Genomic DNA, 22109 nt, shown 5'->3' on the forward strand with positions numbered 1-22109 from the left:
GACAAGTTCTGGTCCCTGATTCTAACTCTAGTCTCTTTCAAAGAAAACATAGGCTCTCTATTAAGGAAATGAATTCTCTATGAGATGATATACTTAGATTTGCTATTCTCTTAAGTGCCTATTTATTACAATGAGATCAGTAATTTAAGTGCAAGGAACCAAACTAAAAATTAAGTCATCACCTCTCCCAAGAAGACATAAAAATGGCCAATAGATATATGAAAAGATGCTCAACTTCACTAGTTATTAGGGAAATGCAAATCAAAACAATGAGATACCACCTTATACCTATCAGAATGGCTACTATCAACAAATAAGTAACATGTGTTGGAGAGGTTGTGGCGAAAAAGGGAACCCTCATTCACTGCTGGTGGGAATGTAAAATGGAACAGCCACTATGGAAAACAGTATGGCGGTTCATTAAAAAATTAAGACTAGAGTTACCATATGACCCAGCAATCCCTCTTCTGGGTACCTACCTGAAAAATTTGAAAATATTTATTCATAAAGATATATGCCCTATGTTCATTATAGCATTATTCACAGTGGCCAAGATATGGAAACAATCAAGGTGTCCTTCAATAGATGACTGGATAAAGATGTGGTACATATATATAATGAAATACTACTCAGCCATAAGAAAAGATGAAATACTGCCATTTGTGACACCATGGATGGATTTTGAGAATATCATGCTAGTGAAGTAGGTCAGATGTAAAAAGTAAAAAAAAAAAAATCATATGATTTCACTCATATCTGGACATAAAACTGAAAGTGACAAATGAACAAATGAGTAAAAATTCATAGACACAGACATTAATATGGTGGTTAACAGAGGGAAAGGGGGTGAGGGGATAGAAAAAGAGTAAAAGGGGTCAAACATATGGTGACAAAAGGAGATTTGACTTTGGGGGTGAACATACAATGCACTACACAGAAGATGTATTATAGAATTGTATACTTGAAACCTATGTAATTTTATTAGTCCATGTCACACCAATAAATTTAATTAAAAATAAAATAATCTTAAAAAGAAAAAAATTAAGTTAGTCATCAACTGTGGGATCATGATACAGCAAAGTCCATGACCCCGAGGTTTGATGACACAAACCCAGATTCCAGACACATTTTCTCTTTTTAAATTCTCAAACATCTCTCGTTTCCTGCACAAAAGTATACTGTGCTTCCTGTAATTAGTAAGAGCAGCTAAACACTTAAGTGCTCACTAAGAACCAGACCCTATCTGAGAGTGCCATGTCCATCATCTTAAACACTCTTCACAGCATGATGGATGACAAAGGTACTGTAGCTTACTTTCATTTTACATGTAAGAAGCCCAAGGTTTAAACAAGTAAGGTGACTTAACGTAGAGAAGTAAAGGTCACACATCCAGGACATGATCGCCTCTTTCCCTGACTCTAAACCCCACTCTGCTTTTCTACTTTTGAAGAAGTTTAAGGTCATGTATAAAGATTTCCCTATACAACATAAAGGTTTCCAGAGAACAGGTGCAATAGACCTAACCACCTCAAAAAGAATAGAAATTTCAACCATTCAAGGAAAATGAACAAAAATCTCAGTAAAAAGGGCAAGACAAAACAAAATTGTACACTTCACAGAAGAGGGAGCTCTTTTGTAATTTCAAGGTAAACATGACCCAAAGTGGATTCAACATATGCATTTAAAAAGAAAAAAATCCTCACCTAAGGACATGCTTTTATTGATTTTAGAGAGAGGAAAGGAGAGAGAGAGAGAGAGAGAGAGAGAGAGAAACATCGATTGTTTGTCTCCCACACACCCTGACTGGGGTTCAAACTCACAAGCTGGGTATGTGCTCTGACCAGGAATGAAACCTTTGATCCTTCGTTGCCCGGGAAGACACTCCAACCAATTGAGCCACACAGATCAGGGCTCAACATACGCATTTTTGATAATGAAGCATTTACTGCCACAAATATAGGCTACCATTAGTATGGATTTTCCTATTTAAAGTTTAACCAACCAACTCATGAGAGGAAAGATGCTTTAACTTGCTGAAAGAAGAGAGTGAGGATACACAGCTTAGGCCAATTTCTGTAATCATTTACTGGTAAAAACCCCACAACCTTGCTGTCCTAAAATTCTATTGGCTATAATCCCTTTAAAACAGTTGCTTAAAAAATAAATAAATAAAACACATACACACAAAACAAAAAGTCAAAATGGGTGAAGTATTCAGTGAAGAAATATAAATGGCTGCTATTATTCCTCAATGTACTTACTTTCTCTGTGGGTTTCACACTTAAGGACTAGGGTAATATACATAGACGTGGGCAGAAAAGCTTTCACTTTCACAAGAGAAGCTTAATTCCATGTACAAACACTAGTCAAGGACTAGTGCCCAAACTGACATGGAATCTGTAAACGACTTAGTAAATCTAAGTAAATGACTTAGAGAAACAAGGAGACATACAAGAATGCTCATAGAATTATTTGGAATAGCAAAAAAATAGTGAGTTTTTAAAGTTTTAAAAGTTGTAAATAATCTAAATGTCCATCTACAGAAAATGGAAGAATAAACTGCAGTATATTCATAGTAAAATACAATTTGGCACTGAAACAGAAATGATTTAGAACAGGGGTGGGCAAACAAAGGCCCATGAGTCAACCTGCAGCCTATTTTTGTACATCCTACAAGTTAAGAATGGTCTTTACATTTTAAAGGGTTGTTAAAGAATAAAAACAAAATAAATGGGCAGCAGAGATCATATATATCCCACAAAGAGTAAAATACTATCTGGCCCTTTTAAAAAGGGCTTGCCAACTCCTGATGATGAATTCCACAAACATAATATCAAACGAAAAAAGCAAGTTACATAAGAAAATATACACAATATTACTGACATGGAATCTGTAAACATGCAAAATAGTACTATATACATCTAAATATAGCAAAAGGATAAGGAAATGCATGTGAATAATAAACACAAAATCCATCACCATGAGTGAGGGTGAGGGTGGATATGCAATCATGGACAGGTACACAAAGGGCTTGAACTTTTACTGTATTTGTCAAGTTTCACTTCTTTATCAGATAGTAGTGGCTGAATATCCACTGTATAATTCCTTATACCTTTCTGTATGTTTTAATAATATATTTCCTTTTCTGAGAAACACTGCTGTTAAAGCAGCTGCATCATACCAACAATTCCAGGGTAAAATGGATAAAATTGTATAGGTATGTTTATTTTGGAAAGTAAAGTAGGTGGGAAACAGTGTGCATCTATTTTTTTAGAATGTTTTTTATTGATATTTTTGAGAGGGAGAGAAGCATCGATGTGAGAGAGAAACATTGATTGGCTGCCTCCCTTATGCACCCTGACCCACGGAACCCAAAACCTGGGCATGTGCCCCGATGGGGAAATGAACCGGCAACCTTTTGATGCATTGGATGACACTAAACCAACTGTGCCACACTGGCCAGGGCAGTGTGTGTATCCAGTTAGAAAGGTGAGGGCTCAGCTGACCAGTCTGTTATATCAACATGGTATTTCAGGAAGTCTGGCTACCCTGAAGAGAATTCTTAGCAACACTAAGCTTTCTTGTGTATTCTGAAAAAGAACTGCATTCTGCAACAGGTTTTCTGGTAGATTGGTGGGGAAAATGCAAGAGCAATTAGCATTCCAGGATTTTATCACCAGCTACATAGTGTAATGACACACAGAAGCTGTTGAGCATTTGTCAGCTAGAGGCAAGAGATCAGTAAATCAGGCCATTCTCGGAAAGCTGCCCTGAGTATGAGAAAAATCATTAGGAATGTGGTTAAGTAGTGGTGGGAATCAATCTGATAAGCACAAGGAATTAAAACTGTTTCAGCTGCAACTTTAAGTGGGCTACATCTTTGGAAAATATCCAGCAGACAAATTGTGGCAAATCTTGAAGGAAGTATAGTTTCTCTTGAAATCTATCTGGAACAATTATGCAAATTTTACTTGTCCTGAAAATATTAAACAAAAGCAAACTTTGAATAGCCCAGCCTGTTTCCATTTTCATGAAACAACTTTGTTCATTAAAAAATCTATGGCCTCACATCACTGTCACTGGAATGAAAAACAATCATTATTGACTGGAGTCAAAAGGGTAATAAAGATACAAGGAACATGTCAAAAAACTCAGTTTGTGACATGAAAGTCTTGCCAAATGGTTTCTTCCCACAATCTTATCCCAAAGAAAGTCATCACAATCTTAAAACAGTCAAGGGGAAAGTTGGAAAATGACAGCCAGGGCATGAGAAACTCACACACACTGGGACCTACAGCTGGCATCTAAGAAAAATCTCCTTCCCCTCTGCTGGCTGATACATTTTCCCCTACACCCAGCTCTACTGGTCTAGACGGGCTACAGAGAGAGGCCACAGCACTGCCACATGCCAACAGGTAAAGTCTCTTTCTGAACCCCATCTGCTTCTCTCTGCAGCTGGCATGAAAGTAGTTTTTGTCACTGAGATTTCTCCAAAGGCCCCATCCATGGTATCAAAGAGAAACGTTTGTGTAATTTTCAGATGATTATTTCTATACAGATTATGTGGTTTTTACAATGTACCCAAGTTTTGTCCCTGCAACCAATGCTGCAATTTCTTAACCCTACCCCTGCAACCTCTATTACATATCCAACACTACCTGCACACTAGAAATAAGGAAGGGAAGAGGAGAGCACAGATTCAGAAGTCAATCATTGCAGAATGAAGGAAATGATTTTGGAATGCAGTTTTTACTTTGGAGTAGTACTTTCAAGAGGACAGCTCAGTTTTTCTGAAGGAAAATTTAGGGTTAAATAAATTGCATTCAATTATTACCACTTTATGGTCATTATACTAGGCTAATAGGAATTGCTGAAATGTAAACAGGAAGCTAGTATTTTCATTTTAGTAATAATTTTTAGTCTGACTCTACAAAAACTTTCATGAAAGCTCTAGGAAGGATCACAATTGAGTTTTATCAGATTTGCTTCTCCAGCTCAATCAGGACAGATGTATTGACAGCCTGGGTAACTGTGCAGTGGTAGTTTCTCCACAGGGAGAGGGAGAAAGGTCACAGGTGTCCTCTGCCTGGATATGAGCTCCAGAATAATTGAAGAATTACTATGTCAACGAATTTCTAATCAAATCTAAGCACTGCTTTGCTAAATTTTCATTTAATATATCATAGGGTCTAAAAACTCATGTTATCCTAATTTAACCATTATTTTACATATTTAAAACAATAATTATTAATATCAAGTTACTAGATTATGGTTTATACAGGAATAAAGCAAATCCCCCAAAGAGATTTAATGTCAACTAATAAATAATGAAATACTATCAAGGAACAAATAATTCAAAGTCTTTACACATATATGTGAAATAACACTTACAAATCCACAAATGATATGTCAATGTAACTTAAATTCAAGACCATGATAATTACTTACAGATATGATTATCTGCTTCACAAGCTTAGTATCATCAATACAATCAAATGCCGCCAGTAAAACCAAATGGGAGTATTGGCCCTGTAAAAATCGAAAACCAGGAAAGGTTAAAAAAATTCGTAGCTTACCCTTTTATTCCACCTCTGGAGTCACTTTATAAAGATTACCAACCTGGTAACCTGCACAACATAATACAAATAAGAGGGATAAAAGCCATTCAAAGGAATTCTTATCAGGACCTAGTTAATAATATTCTAGGTTGATTTTTAAAAAAGAAAAACAAACAGAAAAGCACATTCTTCAATATCAAATAGCCTGGACTCATTACATCTTTCAAAAATAGGTACTCTGTTAATGAATAGCTACTAAAAAAAATTAAACTAAAAAAGAAATGCAATAGGTTAAAAAAAAACACCAAGAATATAAAACATATAACACTATTATATAAACCCAAATATAATTATACATATACAAAGTATACAAAGTACATGTATACAGAAAATCCTAGATCATTATAATGTAATAGTCACCTCTGGGTTGAAGGATAAAAACTTTTCATTTTCTTTTATATATTGTCCAATTTCTTTAAAATAATTCTATATAATTAGACTAGAAATACTAAAACTAAACTAGAATATACTTATATACTAAATGAGAAATAAAAATAATTGTGTTTAAAAAGTATAACAGCAAGAGATCATACAAATACACACTGTGAATTTCACAATGTCCACCTCTTGAACCGACAGAATTATTCCAGGATGCTGATATAGTTCCAAAGAGTTAAAGAACTACTTTATAACAAAGAAGAAGAAGGTGCATTCAGAGTTTGAGGCCTATTCTTCTTGTATTCTAGATAGTATGAACCTTTTTTTACTCTGAGAGGGCATTTGACTTTGCCAACCCTATTCAGAGCCAGGTCTGATGAGTATGGCAAATAATAACATTTCAGTTAGACAAATAACAAAGGTCTAACATCTTTACTATATAAAGACCAACAATCTACTAAAAATGGGCAAAGAAAATGAAGAGTCAGTTCACTGAAAAAGAAATACAAATGGCTCTAAGCATATGAAATAATGCTCATTAATTAAAGGCAATAATTAAAACAATAAAATATAATTTTCCACCTATTCTATAGGCAGAAGTGAAAATCCTTGATAATATACTAACTTGGCAAAGGTCTGGAGAAAAGCAAGGACACTTTTATGTTGTTGGTGAGAATGCAAAGTAGTTCAACTATTTTGAAGGGCAACTGACAATATCTAAAAAACTTAAAATGCATGTACTTTCTGACTCATCAATTCTAGTTCTAGAATTATCTTGTAGCCATGCTTCCACATATGCACAGTGGACATGCACTGGAGTACTATTTGAAATAACAAAAAACTAGGAACTACCTAAGCGTCCAATAGTAGGGACTGGTTAAATAAATTATGAAACTCATATAACGAAATATTATGAAGTCATCAAAAAGGTGAGGTAGATAGATGTACATATATGTATGTTGAAATAAAATAACCCCTGAGACAAATTAAGTGAAGGAAACAAAGTAGAGAACAATGTGCATATAGTACACAAGCTTTGGTTTCTGATTTTTTAAGTCTGACACACAGGAACATGCCCAAGCACAAAACATCTGAGTGAATACAAAAATGGTACAGAATTGAAGTGAGAAACAGACAATTCACAATTACAGTTGGAAATTTTAAGGCTTCTTTCAGTAACTCATAGAACAATGATAAATAAATTAGTAAAGACTTTGATTATCTGAACACTATCAACCACTTTGATCTAATTGACATTTATAGAGTACTACACCCTATAACTCCACAAAACACTTTCCTTTCAAGATACCAAGATAGACCATGTTAGGCCATAAAATAAGTATTTAGAAAAGGATTAAAATAATAGAGTATGTCAGGAAACCCCCAATATTTGGAAATGACACACTTCTAAACAATCCGTAAGTCAAATCCATGGGTTGTATTAATTTAACTCCCCCCTTAGAAGGAACTTCTTGAGATAAAAAATACATTGCATTGTTAATTTCTTGTTCCATTACAATGCCTTGTGGGGATTAGTTTCTTGAAAAAAATTTGTTGTTAAAAATAAACATGAAGTTAAAATAATCTAATTTTATTACTTAAAAATATCTTTTACAAATAATACTTTTTAGAACTTTCTACTAACATCTTGTTTATACTTATTTCTAATTTAAAATATTCAAACTAAAATGTTATACAAAAAGACTTAATGATGGCCGAAACCGGTTTGGCTCAGTGGATAGAGCATCGGCCTGCAGACTGAAAGGTCCCGGGTTCGATTCCGGTCAAGGGCATGTACCTGGGTTGCGGGCACATCCTCAGTAGGAGATGTGCAGGAGGCAGCTGATCGATGTTTCTCTCTCATCGTTTCTGACTATCTCTCTCCCTTCCTCTCTGTAAAAAATCAATAAAATATATTTTAAAAAAAGACTTATTGATGATGAATAATCCTATCTAATAAAAGACAAAAAGGGTAATTGACCATACCTTCGCTACGCTTCTCATTGGCTAATCAGGGCAATATGCAAATTAACTGCCAACAAAGATGGCGGTTAATCTGCATACTAGGCTCCAAGTGGTGGAGCGAGGCCTCACGCCCCCGGGATCAGTAGAGCTGGGAGGCCTCACCGCCCAGGATCAGTGGAGCCTTGAGGACTCATGCCCCCGGGATGGGCGGAGCTTTGAGGCCTCACACCCCCGGGATGGGCGGAGCCGCAAGGCCTCATGGCCCCAGGATCAGCAGAGCAGCAAAGCCTGTTGGCTGGGGGAGGGGGGGCGGGGTGTCTCTGGCCAGAGCCAAGCCAGAGCGAAGGCCTGGGTCCCAGTTGCCAGAGGAAAACTGGTGCCAGCAGCCAAGGGAAGGGAAGGCCTATTGCACGAATCTCTTCGTGCAACAGGCTTCTAGTAAATCATAAAATATTCTTATACTCTGATACAACCCACTAGAGATTCTTATTTCATTTTGTTACAGAAAAGTTAGCTGCCTTTTACGTGGTTTTATACTCTCCTCCTGGTCTCCAATCCTACAGAAGACAACAGGTATGTATTCATTCACACAGCAGCAAATGTGCTTGAATTAGTATTTACTACATTAAGATGCTAGTAGTTCTCATTAGATTTTTCATAGGAAAAAGTTGTTGATAATACAAATTTTAGTTCTCCAATAAATAAGAGGTTATAAAACAATATAATAACTCAAAAAATGTTATAGTATTTGCTACTACAAATACAGGGTGGGCAAAAGTAAGTTTATATAGTTGTCAGTATACAAAACATTAATGAGGTCATTAGTGCCTCACAAAAACTTTATACATCCTCTAATTTACCAGGAAAGCTGTTACACCTCCAAAGGATTCCAAAGAACTGAAAACTTAACTAGAATTTACTCTAGGCAGCAATTTCCATGCGTAATTAATATGATTGAACAAATTCACTAAATAATGTAGCAAATATCAAGTCTTCGAAAAGTATCTAATAAAAGTGGAAAGTTTGTCACTATGCAATGTTAAATAAAGGTGAAATCTCATTTTGTGTAAGTTTAATATATAAAAATGCATGCATATGCACAGAATAAGATTGTAGTAAAATAAAGAATAAATTTTTTGGTCGTTTTCTTAAATTTTCTATAATAAACATGGTTTCATTTTATTAACAATTAAAAGAAATATTATTATACTTACATTAGCCACCTTTTCAACATAAGTCTTCATTGTTTTCATAATCACTTTCCTGTCCTAAAAAAAAAAAAAAAAATCTCAACTTTTAATAATAGATTTAAGGCATTTCATAGATAAAATTTTGATTTAATATTAAGTTGTCATTGGAGTGGCTTTATACTATCCTCTGGTCTCCAAGTATTTTTATTAGTAAAAATAGTTATACAGTCAGAACAAAAAAATTTGCAATATATGAGCCCTTTCAGAGCTATTAGGATCTTACATTTGTATGTGATATCCATTCAGACATAAATATGAGCCATTAAATTATCAGTTCCAAGACTAACCTAGTAAAATGACCTTCTTTTACAGTGAGAAAGGAGAGATTTCTCTTCCAATGTCTGAACAGTCTTCAAATATATAGTCTATGGCATTCAATACATATTTGTTGAAATTAAATTTGTATTAATGTAAAAAGTGGACAAAGTACAACTGTCTTTTAAAGGCAGAATTATACTGATCAAAGAAATGAGAATCAGTTCTGTTAAACTTCTGTAGTTATATGGACTTTTCCCTCAAAATACTTAACATCTGTATGAGCAAATGTGTAACTGTTCATTATCTCCTCCTCCTGCTTCCTCTCCTATTAAGATAAATAAATATTGTATTGATCTGATTGACAGATCCCTTCTCAAATAATGACCACTCAAGATTTTCACACTTTACTGAAAACTCCAGCAGTGAAAAAAATTGTTATAAATAAAGTATAAAGTTAAAATAATCTGACTTTACTACTTAAAAATGTCTTTTACTACTACTACCTTTTAAAACTAGGCGCAAAGGCCAATTCCTGTGAGGCCCTGAGGCACAACTTTGTAAAGATAAGCAGTTTATGCACAACGTAAGACCTAAGGAGACAGAAAGTCTGAGGAAAGGCAGGTCAAGCCCCACACTTACCTTAGGCGTGCCATGCCACAGGCAGTGCATGGCCACTCTGGCACCATCGTGTGTGTGTGCCAGGTACACCACCGCTTCACGGATGGCTTCGATCATTTCCTGGGGAACAAATGCCATCAAGGCTTTAGTTTATGCTTTCTTTCTGCCTTTAAAACTAATCTGTCTACTAGGGAGCAGTTAAGCGCAGAGAATGAAAAAGATTATAGGTAGCAAACAATTTAATTTTTCATTTTGTAGACAAGCACATGCATATATACCATCTTTCTAGGAATATTCTTTTCCATCAGGAGTGACAAGTACTGCTGACAAGCAATTTCTATTAAAATACACTTCTATTTTATTAAATATGTCTATATTAAAAGACAATGTCTATCTAAAGAAGAATGCATATATACAATTATTCTAAATGATTTTTTAAGAAAAAGAAGGCTAGGAAGTGGCTATGGTAAAAAGAAAAGCCAGATAAAATAAAGAAAATGCTGTTTCCTAAAAGGGAAGAGAACCAAAACACTAATTTGGCCTAAAAAGTTTCTCTTTTTTAGTTTATCTCTGGATTACTTCCAAGAAATCACATTAATAATTCACCATAAAAACACTAAACAACATTTCCCTAATAAAATTAATCTCTAGATTAGACTAGGCCAACACTATCAATGACTCTTTGGTAAAAAACCACTTGTTACTTTCTTATAAGGTAGTCTGGCTTAAATTATATTTTGGAATTATAAATGTGAATGAGTTCTGGCAGTTAACAATTGCAGGGCCCCATTTTGGCCCATTCCCAGTGAAAAAATTTATATTAAATAAATAAGTACAAAGTCTCCTGCAAGGAGAGAGGAAGGTAGGTGCCTATTTTCTTCAATAAGGAACAAGCAATTCCATCCTTAATTATCTTACAATCCTTACCCAGGATGGATCTCAACAGCACAGCTTTCAACTTATGTACCTAAACTTATGAATCTCTTCAAAGCTCTCCAGCTGGAGAGCTATACATATATTCCAATTATGCTTCCACTATCCCCAAAGGGTTTTTTTGTCTCTCTTTTGAAAATGCCCCCAGGGCCAGAAAAGAGTTGCCTCATCACTTTATATTGACACTGGGTTCTCAATGATTGTTTCTGCTATTACTAAAACACATTTAACACTAAAAAGAAAGATTTTCCACCACTGAATGTATTGAAATGATCATTTTCCAGTTCTGAAAACAGTCCTGCCCCAGTACATCTAGAACTGTGAGATACTGTGCTCTGCAGGGGCGGGAGAGAATTCCCCCAAAGAGAAGCAGCAGCTGCTATGGTCACCGAGCCACAAGCTCAGGTGGGTGGTTATGCTTGGGAAATTATTTTGTATGTCAATTTCCGGCAGGTCAAAATTCCTATAAATGTTTAGTCTGGCATATGTGTTAGGAAGTCAGTGTTCCTACTTTAGTGATCCCTTATTATTAGGATGAGGACAGACAATGAGCTCACTGTATGGTGAGGCAAGCAAAGTTCAGGGGACTAAATGATGAATTCTCATTTGTATTCCCATCACTGACTTGAAGGGCAGTGCAATTTACCTTTAGTCTCTGTTTGTTTTCTATCACATGAGGTCCAATTTTTTATGGTTCATTTAGTTTTACATAATTGTCCTCCTCTAACCTTTTTCCCTCTCTAATCTGTTAACACCAACATAATTTTTTTGGTATCGGTACAGGTGAATTTCAAACTACTTGAATATCCCTCTATTTGTTAGTTAATTTTTAAATTAGGTTAGCTAGAGGATACTCTGGATTATAATTAAAATATAAAAATTAAATGGAGTTGATAAAACCATGATCAATTCTATTGCCTTCTGGTAAAAATCTAAAGGCAATTAGCAGAGTTGCTTAAAGGAAATTTACTGCATTATCTTCTCTAAACAAGTAGCTCTTCAAAATTCCCAAAAGACAATGTATATCAAAGCAGTATTTTACATATTAACATGGCTCTTCTGTGTTTTGGTCTAAAAACTAAAACCAAGAACTTACTGATCTTAGCTTTGGGGGCGCATAGGTAAAAAAGTCCAAGAACACTTTGTGCACCAATGAGTGCTTAATCACAGCTTCCCTGGAAATAGAAAAAAGGGAAAAGAGAATACATCAGATCTGCCGCTACACTAATACTGTCATAGTAACCTCAGTTGTCCTAAAATAATCACAGCAAGTGAAATGGTTTTAGGGAATTTAATTCATCAAAAGACAGATTATATCTTTCAGCAATATTAAGATTAAAAAAATAACATTTAGCCCTAGCCGGTTTGCTCAGTGGTTAGAGTGTCGGGCTGTGAACTGGAGGGTCCCAAGTTCGATTCCCAGTCAGGGCACATGCCCGGGTTGCGGGCTCAATCCCCAGCATGGGGCATGCAAAAGGCAGCCCATCAATGATTCTCTCTCATCACTGATGTTTCTATCTCTCTCTCATTCTCCCTTCCTTTCTGAAATCAATAAAAATATATTTTAAAAAAAAACTCTTAGATTATAGAAATATTTTAGTGCTTACCATCTATGATCAAAACCAGGATACAGATTGCTAGTATTTAACCAGCAGATGAAATCATTCAAAATACACTATATTCTTTACCCAACAATGGGCACATGATTATAAACCTATTTTCTTTTTGTCAAGCACCCTTCACAATGCATCAGTTTCATAAAATAATTTTAGCAAAGTTAAAACCCAAGTAGATCAAAACATTACCAGCAACTGCCAACACCTAATTGACCCAGACTTCCTAGTGTGACACTTGGTGAATTCAGGTGTTACAGTGGAGGCTGATGATCAGGCACCAACAACTTCAAGTGCACATTGAGTGTTTAAATAGACAGCAGAAACATATTGCTTTTAGGGGCAAAGCACTGTTCTGAGTATTCTGGAAATATCAACCCATATTCATGAAACTCTATAAAATATGTACTATTATTATCCCAATTTTATAGATATGGAAACTGAGGCACAGAAAGGTTAAGTTGCCCAAGGTCACATAGTTAGTGACTGAGGGGGCACCAGGATTCACACCCAGGCCATCTGGTCTGCGGCTACATCTTAATCCCTCCACCATGGTCCAAATGCCCAATTTCTAAGTCTCATAATCCAACTGAAATAACATCATATTTGGAAAACTACCCATCATTCTATGCAAGGGCTATACAAAACTTTCCTCCTTCAAATGCTATTTGTTAAGAAAACAACAACAACAGCTTTCTTACTTTTGGGCCATTGGAGTTAGAATCTGTTTCATTTCATCCATGATAAGCTCCAGTTTTTCCGGCTGTACCTTTAACACTTTGTCCAGAGTTGGGTGATCTGCTGACTGCAACAGAAAAAAAATTAAAGCCTTCTAAACTTAATGACGTTTCTTCAGCTTCATAGCAAAGAAAACCAATAACACTCACTTAAATAAACTTAAAGTTTCAGACATCCCATATTCATATAACAAAAGCCCTGCTGTAGATACACTTGTAGAGTAATTCTTGATTATCTCATTCTCAGTGTGTACACCCACCAATGTACTTAAAAGAGCCATGCTAACCAACCAACTCAATAGCCAACAGGTACTTGTCAAGCACCTAGCACATGCCTAATCACAAAATCAAGTAGTCAGCTGAAAATCCTTGCCAACATGTGTTTTGTACTCACCTACAGTGACAGTTACAAAAGAAATAAAGCACTAAATTCAATCCAGGACTTGAACCTGACTGGTAGAGGCAACCCAGGAATTAATCCATATCCCTGGAGGTGAGTGTGGGCATTTATGTCCCAAGGCTGGAATAGATCCTTTAAATGTCCTATTCACATTCCTGGCCTTTTCCAGATTCAATCCCTGTGACTATATCCAACGTTGGGCCTCTCTACTCCCATTCCTCTCTAGATACAACCTGGAGAAGAGTAATCCACACACATGAAGAAACAAAGGAAAAGGCAGCAACAGGGAGCCCAATGCACTTTGGCCAGAAGCTTCACTTCTGTTAAGAGTCTTCTACCTCGGTCTATCTGACTGCAGAAACGGAAGTACTGAAGCATTACACACGGCATTTGGGAGGAGTAACGACAGTAGTTCAATTTAAAGGGGATTTAAAAATAGTGCTCCGGGTGAAAGAGAAAGTATAATCACTTGTTCACTATACTGGAGACAAAATAATTCATTAAAAAAAGGGTCTTTTAAGATGGTCTCTTGAAGGACCAGCCAAAGTAAAAATACAGTTTGAAAACAGGGCATCAGAAGGTAAGTAACAGCTCACAAGAAAAGCAAAAACGTTAGAAAAATGCTTTGAAGTGCTACCTTGTAAAGCTGAAATGTGTTCCCATAGAGCTCCTCTGTCAACATGTTTCTCTGTTCTAAAATGGCTTTGTTGTTGTATGCGTACTCCACGATGGCCGAGGCTTCTGCGTGTCGGAGCATCTTCCTCACGTGGCCTTTAAAACTTCTGATTATCTCTGCAATCTGCGGTTTACCCCTAAACCCGATGAGATAATGGGAAAAGGTAAGTGATACAGGAGAAGGCTGGATAACAACAAAACATGACTTGACACCAGCATAACTCCTGAGACCAACTCATCATGAGGGCTGAGGGGTGTCTACCACAGAGAAATGCTGATGGGAAAGAAAATCAAACTGCCTTGTATTTCTACCTCAAGCTTCTAAGCTACTCGGCAGCCAAAACCTGGTTCTGCTTATCAGCTGCAAGACCCTGAACAAGTTATTTAACCTCTCTGTGCCACAGCTTCTTCATTCATAAAATAGAAAGAATAATGTTAATGTGAGCATTAAATGAGCTAAGATGTACTGAGAACTATGACCAACTCGTAATAAGTGCTCAATAAATGCCAGTTCCCATTAAATTATTCAGCTTGAGAAAAGTAGGGAAAGAGAAAAGGGGAAGGTAAAAGTCAAAGATGCATAGAAATAGGAATAAAACATATTCTAAGGATGCTCTTTTAAAACAGAACTTAATCACAAGTATTTATATTACATCCTAAAATCAAGCAGCTGATAATTATAGTCAGGAATAGCTGTTGAAAATTTTGTCAACAGTACTTTTTTGTTGTTCATTAACATATTTTGGCACATTATTACACTCAGAAAGAGAAATCAAGACAAATATCAATTCCACCTAATTCAAGAAATCCTCCCATCTTGACATTTCTTCATCTTAATATTTTTTTTAATTCTTACTCCAAGATATTTTTCCATTGATTTTTAGAGAGAATGGGAGAGAGAGGGAAAGACAGAGAGAAATGTCGACGTGAAAGAAACACATCGGTTAGTTGCCTCCTGCATGTGCCCCGGCCAAGGCCAGGGCTGGGGAGGAGCCTGCAACCGAGATACCTGTCCTTGACCGGAATCAAACCGAGGACCTTTTGGTCCACAGGCTGATGCTCTATCCTCAGCCAAACCGGCTAGGGCCCATCTTGACATTTCTTGACCCACTGGCTCTGCCTCTGCCTCTGTGTGTACTCACCTGCACCTCCCAACCCTCTCCCTTCTAAATACTGGTAACAAATTACAAGTTAATTATCCTACTTCTCTTCTTCTAGGGTTTCAAAATATATAGTAAGAATGGTGAAGGCAGTGCCATCAATTTACATCAATTTCAGTATTTGTTTTTAAGATCACACTCCCTGGAAACATTACAAACAACTGTTGAGGGTCATTCTTATGGTCACAGACTTTCAAGTAACATTTGCACACAACTGGCACCCACATCTTTAAAAAACTAATATAAATAGATTTTATAAATAAAACAACTCACCCATACATGAGAAATTTCTTAACAATATTTCTGGAATATTTAGCTTTACTTAATTCAACCAAATCATCTGGAAAACAAAATATATTACAATGACTCCTTAGAAACAAAGAACTAAATAAATGCATAATCCTGGGAATATAAACAACCAGCCCTCTGTCTATCCCAGGCAAAGAACAAATAAAAATTTAAACAGTCCTACAGAGGACACACTGCTTTCCCACAACAGAATTCTTTTGCAGGACAGTCTTGGGTAGTTCAAGAGAAAACAAGTGACTCATTACAAATGATTAAAATTAATCTTCAAAATATAAGAAATACCTCGTAGTTCTTCAAAAGCCTGTTTTCTCTGTTCTTCATTGCCAAACTGAATGTAACACTGGATCACACGAGTTGAATCATGTGCAAATGCAATCTGTAGGAAAGACAGTTTGGGCCTTTAGACTAATTCTCTCTGAGATTTATGTTTCTTTCATCCTATCTTATCCTATATAATAAAAGGCTAATATGCAAATCGACTGAACAGCAGAACAACCGGTCACTATGATGCACACTGACCACCAGGGGGCAGACATTCAACGCAGAAGCTGGCCCCTGGTGGTCAGTGTGCTCTCACGGGGGGAGCAATGCTCAGCCAGAAGCTGGGCTCACGGCTGGCAAGCACAGCGGTGGTGGCGGGAGCCTCTCCTGCCGGCTTAAACCATCAGACATCCCCTGAGGGCTCCCAGATTGTGAGAGGGCACAGGCCGGGCTGAGGGACCCCCCCTACCCCCGAGTGCACGAATTTCATGCACCAGGCCTCTCGTATTATTTATGTTTTATTACTATCGCTTTCAGAATTCCTTGCTAGATAAAAGGTAGGGTCTCCATGGATAAAATTAAATCTAAGCTACTGGGGAGTAAAAATACCCATTTTAATGGTACAAAATGGCATTCTTTGGTTTTGCTGCCTAAAATACAGCACTGAGACAGGAACAGATTTAACTATTTTGCAAGATTCCGATCATTATTATTTAAAACCAAAAATCAAAGCAAACCTGTCTAATGATTATACATACCATATTTCTCATTCTCTGAAAGTTACTTTCCCTAAAAGGGAATTTTCTTATTCAAAAATTGTATTCCTTTATGATCTTTTTAAATCTAAGAAAGTTTGGCTTTGGCAACCAAAGATATAGATCTAAAAAAAGTCTTGCTACACAAGTCAATACACACATTGGTAATCGTAAGTTAACCCCTCCATTTCTTACATTTTTATTATGATTTCCTGAACATATATCAAATTATATTCCTAGAAATTTGTTGTATTTCAAATCTAATTTCCCAACCTACTCCCTCATCACAACTACTGGATAGATTAGGTCCTCAATGAAGGGAGGACTTGCTGATCAATTTTCTATAGCAACAACTATCAGTTATGCAAAATTATTTTTTACTATGACATAGTTCCTGTCTACTTTAATAGTGCTTATTAGTTGCTCAATCTGTTTTAATTCCAATAAATCAGAAGGTGAAGGTAGACACCCATCAAAGCCACAGATTTCAGAAGAATTTCCTTAAGCGGTATTTATATAGACATTAATGATTAAAACCAAAACAATTTTTAAAAAATAAGGCCGCTTTTGTGCATATATTGATTACTTACTACATACCCAATATACATGGTTTAAATATATTTTTCTCATTTAGACCTCAAAGCAACCTTAAGAGTGGGCTGTTGCTATTCCCACGTTATAGATGAGAAAAATAAATGTATGAGACATTAAGGAACCTGCAATCCCTGTGACCCTGGAGATGAAAGTTAACTTGTCTGAGTCTCAGATGTATGAAATGTCTCATAGTGATAATAACGTTAAGGTAAAGGAGGCAACATATGCATTGGTTAGCACAACTCCTAGCACACAGTACATAATAAATATGTTGTAACTGTCCAAAGGTACAGATGCTAAGCAGCAGAGTGAATTCAACACCAGATTTAAACACCCACGTCCATGGGCATGTACTAATAACCTAAGAATAACTGGGAAAGGATCCTGAGTGTAAAATGTTTATAAATAGAGGATAACAGACTGCTGGAGCAGAGAAACACTTCTTTCTAAAAAGATCTTGCCGGATGTATAAGGAAGCAGCAGTGGCGAACTTTCCTTCTAACTGCAATGTAGCCTGTTAGACCTCTGTACATGGTTTAGCACATCCTGCTCCTCCAGAGTCCCCAAAGCTACAGAGTCTGCTGTCTACAGGTGAATACTTGCTACGTATTTATCCAAATACACGAGTCAACCGTTTATTATAAACAGGACTAAACATCAACAATGAAAATTATGTTAGAACTCCCAAATCTGTAACATTTGAAAGATCTTTGCATGTTTGTAAAAGCATGGAAGAAAGAAGTAATAGTTTGCATCACACGCCTAAAAAGCCAGCAATTTAGAACATACAAAAGAATAGAGAGTCCAGAGCAAGACATTTTACCACATACTACTTAACTAATAAATTCTTCAAGATAACTTTTAAAAACACTGATTTATCTTAAGTAAATTATTTTAAAATGACACAGCCAAATACTTGTTGTTTTTTTTTACAATTTCCCAGCAATACATTCTCTAATTATTAAACGTTTTATTTAGTCATTATTTGAAATTTTTGGCTAAATGCATTTAAAATAACAACAATTTCACTTGTCATAAATGGCCAGCTACCCTTTACAGAGTAAGTCAATTTCAAGAGTTAAAATTGCAACTGTAAGTATGCCCTACTTACAGTTTTAATTTTTCCTTGAATCAACTTCTGCAAATCACTCATCAACTTCACTCTTTTTTCTTTGTCACAGTCTTTTCTATAAAAGAGAATAAAAGAGGGTGGAAACATATAGCTTAAGCGAAGACATTTTATACACGCGAAACTAAAAACTGCTTCAGTGTAAGTTCACCAGTTAAGTGTGATTTTCTCTTTGAAGGCAGCAAACCTTTTGACATTAACATTACTATTCCAGAGCAGCCAGAGAGAAGTAATTTTCTCAAAGGCAGAAATTCATCTCACAAGGTATAATTTCATGCATCAATCTAAGCCTTCACAGCCAGAACTTCAAAAGTGAAGAAAATAATAAAACAAGTGCAAGACACCAAAGACTTAAGTATCTCAAAACCTAGCTGATAAGAAATTGTCCTTCATTTTCTCAGAAATCTTTCAGGAAGGATGTCAAACCCAATTTAACTCGAATGCATTTTTATAAACATATCTGACACCATCCTAATGATCCCCACATTTCTAAAACAAGAAGATATCCAAATACTGACACCTCCACTGGAGTGTTATGAATGCTCCCTAAATAACCCAAGCGCTATGTCACTGTTTTAGGACATCTCATTATTTACGAGGCATACTCTTACTCCTCCATCATCTCAAAGAGGCCAATAAAGATGCCACTAAGTAGCATTACCTTCTCACGATCTCCCAAATCTGCTTTGCCCGAACAACAATGTCATAGTTGGTTCTATCACTTAGTTGTCTGCTTTGCTTCAGTTCTTTCTTCTTCTTTTTGAAATCATCCCATTTGGGTTTCTTGGCTGCTGATTCTAATTATTATAGAAATTATTTCCAATTATATTTAACATTCTGAGTGCCACAGACAAGTATAGTCAGGTACATAGGGCAATCACTGATCAGGATCTACATATACTATATGGGGATACTAGAAGGGGGAAATATCATTCTCTATACACTTATACTTTATTTCATTCTTTGAGCAGTTTACACATTTTAAATTTGGTTCAAACTAGCCATCCATTTATTCAGTAGCTATTTATTGATTCTTAAGAGGATACCTATTTAAAAAAAAAAAAGGAAACCAAAAGGATGGTAAAAAGCAATTCAGAACTTTTAAGCATCTTTTTCAATTGTAAAATAAAATTCTACTTTAGAACATCAAGTTCATTGGACTTTAGATATAATCAGTTCTTAAGGAAAACAAAAATTACTTCAAATTAATTAGTCCAAATAATTAGGTTAATTAGTCCAAATTAAAACAGGAAAAACAATGTAATAAAAAAATTCACCATTCTGAGTGCTTGTTATGTATTAAGTCATTTAATTCTCAGAACAACTCTATTTTAAGGTGAATACTTTTATTTATTTTTTAAGATGAGTTCTGGGGTTAGACACAGAAACGAAAAAAGACAGTAAAATCTTATGTACATGTGGAATCTAAAAATGTCAAAGACAAAAGCAGAGAGTAGAATAGCGGTTACCAGGGCAGGGAGGCGGGGAAAATGGAAAGATACTGGTCAATGGGTACAAATTGTAGCTAACAGGATGAGTAAGTCTAGAGATAATGTATAATAGCATGATGGCTATCCTTAATACTACACATTTGCTAAGAAGTAGGTACTATTATTGCCCTCCCTTTCACATTGGGGAAACAAAGGCATAAAGTAGTTAAGCTCCCAGGTTCAAGGTCATACAACTGGTAAGTGGCAGAGTCGGGATTCATATCCAGAGACAACTCTGAAACTTTATGCTCTGCTTCCTTTTACTCATGACAATGCACAATCAAAACTTCTAAGTTCTCTACAAACAGAGCAATTCTATAAAAGTCAAGTGTCTTTCGATTAGTATTTTTTGTCTTCAAAACCAATTGAATCAAAAAGCCTAAAGAGGCCAAAGAATAACTTAATGTGTATTGTTAACATGAGTATTCTTTTTGGAGAATTAGTTTTTTCTAAATGTCTCCCTTTCTCTGATTAGAAAATACACTCATTATAAGAAACTTAGAAAATGCAAAAACAAAATTCTTCTATAATCCCAAAACTTAGATATAACCACTGACATTTTATTTCCTTCTTGTCTTTTTATCTATGCATGTTTTATATTACTCTTCCTAAAAATTCAGAATCTGTCTTCACTTAAACTTAATAACTATATTATAAGTGTCTTTCCATGAAAATAACTATTCCTTGAAACTGTAATTTTTAATGGCTGTACAACATACAACATATGTATTCCCCTTACTGGTTATTTATTCCTGGCCTGGTAATAGAGGGTTATAGGTAGCAGAGGGCATATTTACCTTTGATATTAGACTATCATGTACTATACAGCAGAGGACAATAACTGACTCAGAGCTCATTTAATTCCATAAACATTTGGGCACCCTTGACATCTGCCATGCTAGGTTGCAGTAGACATACCAATTTGTCTAGTATCTAATCCCCCTCAGTTGCTAGAATAAAAATATGAGAAAATAAAATCAGAGTTTCATTTCGAGATGTCAGGAACATGTCTCCCAAAGCAGAAAGAACCCAGACTACAGCATGACAGGATCATGTGAGAATGTGTGTGTTCAAAAATCAGGTGCCCAAATCCTAGTAGGGAAAGGAAGATTTAGGAGCTATTAGAGGAAGGAGGAAAGAGAAACTATGGGGTGTGGGCGTGTGATGGAGGGAAGACGAAGAAAAAAGGATCAAGAGAAAACATGGAAGCTGGAGCATGCAAGAACCCTGCAGACCTAAGAGAAACAATGAAAACTGTTCCTTCCTTCCCCTCTCCCAACCTCCCTGTGTAAAGGCTGCGGTCCCTCTAGTGAACAGCCCAGGCAGAGTAGAGAGCAGGGACCTGGGTTAGGGAACAAGTGAGAAGGCTGTATGGCAGTGGTCTCAGTTGGCAGCAGAGGAGCAGTGTTATGAGATGCCATTTTGGAGAAAAAGAGAATGAAAGACACCAGAGAAAGTCCCATGATGCTGCGGAGAAGGTATATGTATACCAGCACATGTAAAGTGGAGACCAATGCAAGATAATACAGAAGAGGGGCACACTGTACAAGAGACGGCAAGGCTCTGGTTTAGAAATGACCCCTGGAACAGCCTGACGAAGAGATGAGCATGTGTTTCAACAGACACATGGGAGCCCTGCCAGTACACCCCATCAGTGAGCACCTTGTCCTGAACCAATGAAAGTCAAATATGCCAGGTGTACTCTACACCCTCCGTGGAACTGCCTGCTGGACCTGAGCCATCTGATGGGCTGACCTAAGCTCTGTGAAAGGACGGTCTCTATGTCTCTTGATCACCAAGGCATCCGTAGCCAATGCAAATATATATATCTATTTTTAAATATCTTTTTATTGACTTCAGAAAGGGAGAAGAAGAGATAGAAACATCAATGATGAGAGAGAATCATTGATCGGCTGCCTCCTGCATGCCCCCCCTCCGCTGGGGATTGAAAACACAACCCAGGTAT

General features: G+C 36.3%; 1 protein-coding gene across 3 annotated transcripts in view; it reads right to left on the reverse strand.

The window, feature by feature from the left end:
- The window catches only part of PUM3 (pumilio RNA binding family member 3), a 37798-nt gene that overhangs the window by 10669 nt on the left and 5020 nt on the right, over positions 1-22109 (reverse strand). For all 3 annotated transcript variants that reach the window (XM_070431570.1, XM_070431572.1, XM_070431571.1), the window contains exons 4-13: positions 19315-19450; positions 18636-18711; positions 16197-16290; positions 15879-15945; positions 14408-14582; positions 13335-13438; positions 12117-12195; positions 10109-10207; positions 9176-9229; positions 5449-5529 (exon numbers count right to left, since the gene is read on the reverse strand). In XM_070431570.1, coding sequence (XP_070287671.1) covers positions 5449-5529; positions 9176-9229; positions 10109-10207; positions 12117-12195; positions 13335-13438; positions 14408-14582; positions 15879-15945; positions 16197-16290; positions 18636-18711; positions 19315-19450 — 965 coding nt within the window. The remainder of the gene's footprint in view (positions 1-5448; positions 5530-9175; positions 9230-10108; positions 10208-12116; positions 12196-13334; positions 13439-14407; positions 14583-15878; positions 15946-16196; positions 16291-18635; positions 18712-19314; positions 19451-22109) is intronic.

Source organism: Myotis yumanensis, unplaced genomic scaffold (assembly GCF_028538775.1).
Source record: "Myotis yumanensis isolate MYYU_CA2020_CCGP unplaced genomic scaffold, mMyoYum1.0.hap1 SCAF_12, whole genome shotgun sequence".
Lineage (NCBI taxonomy): Eukaryota > Metazoa > Chordata > Mammalia > Chiroptera > Vespertilionidae > Myotis > Myotis yumanensis.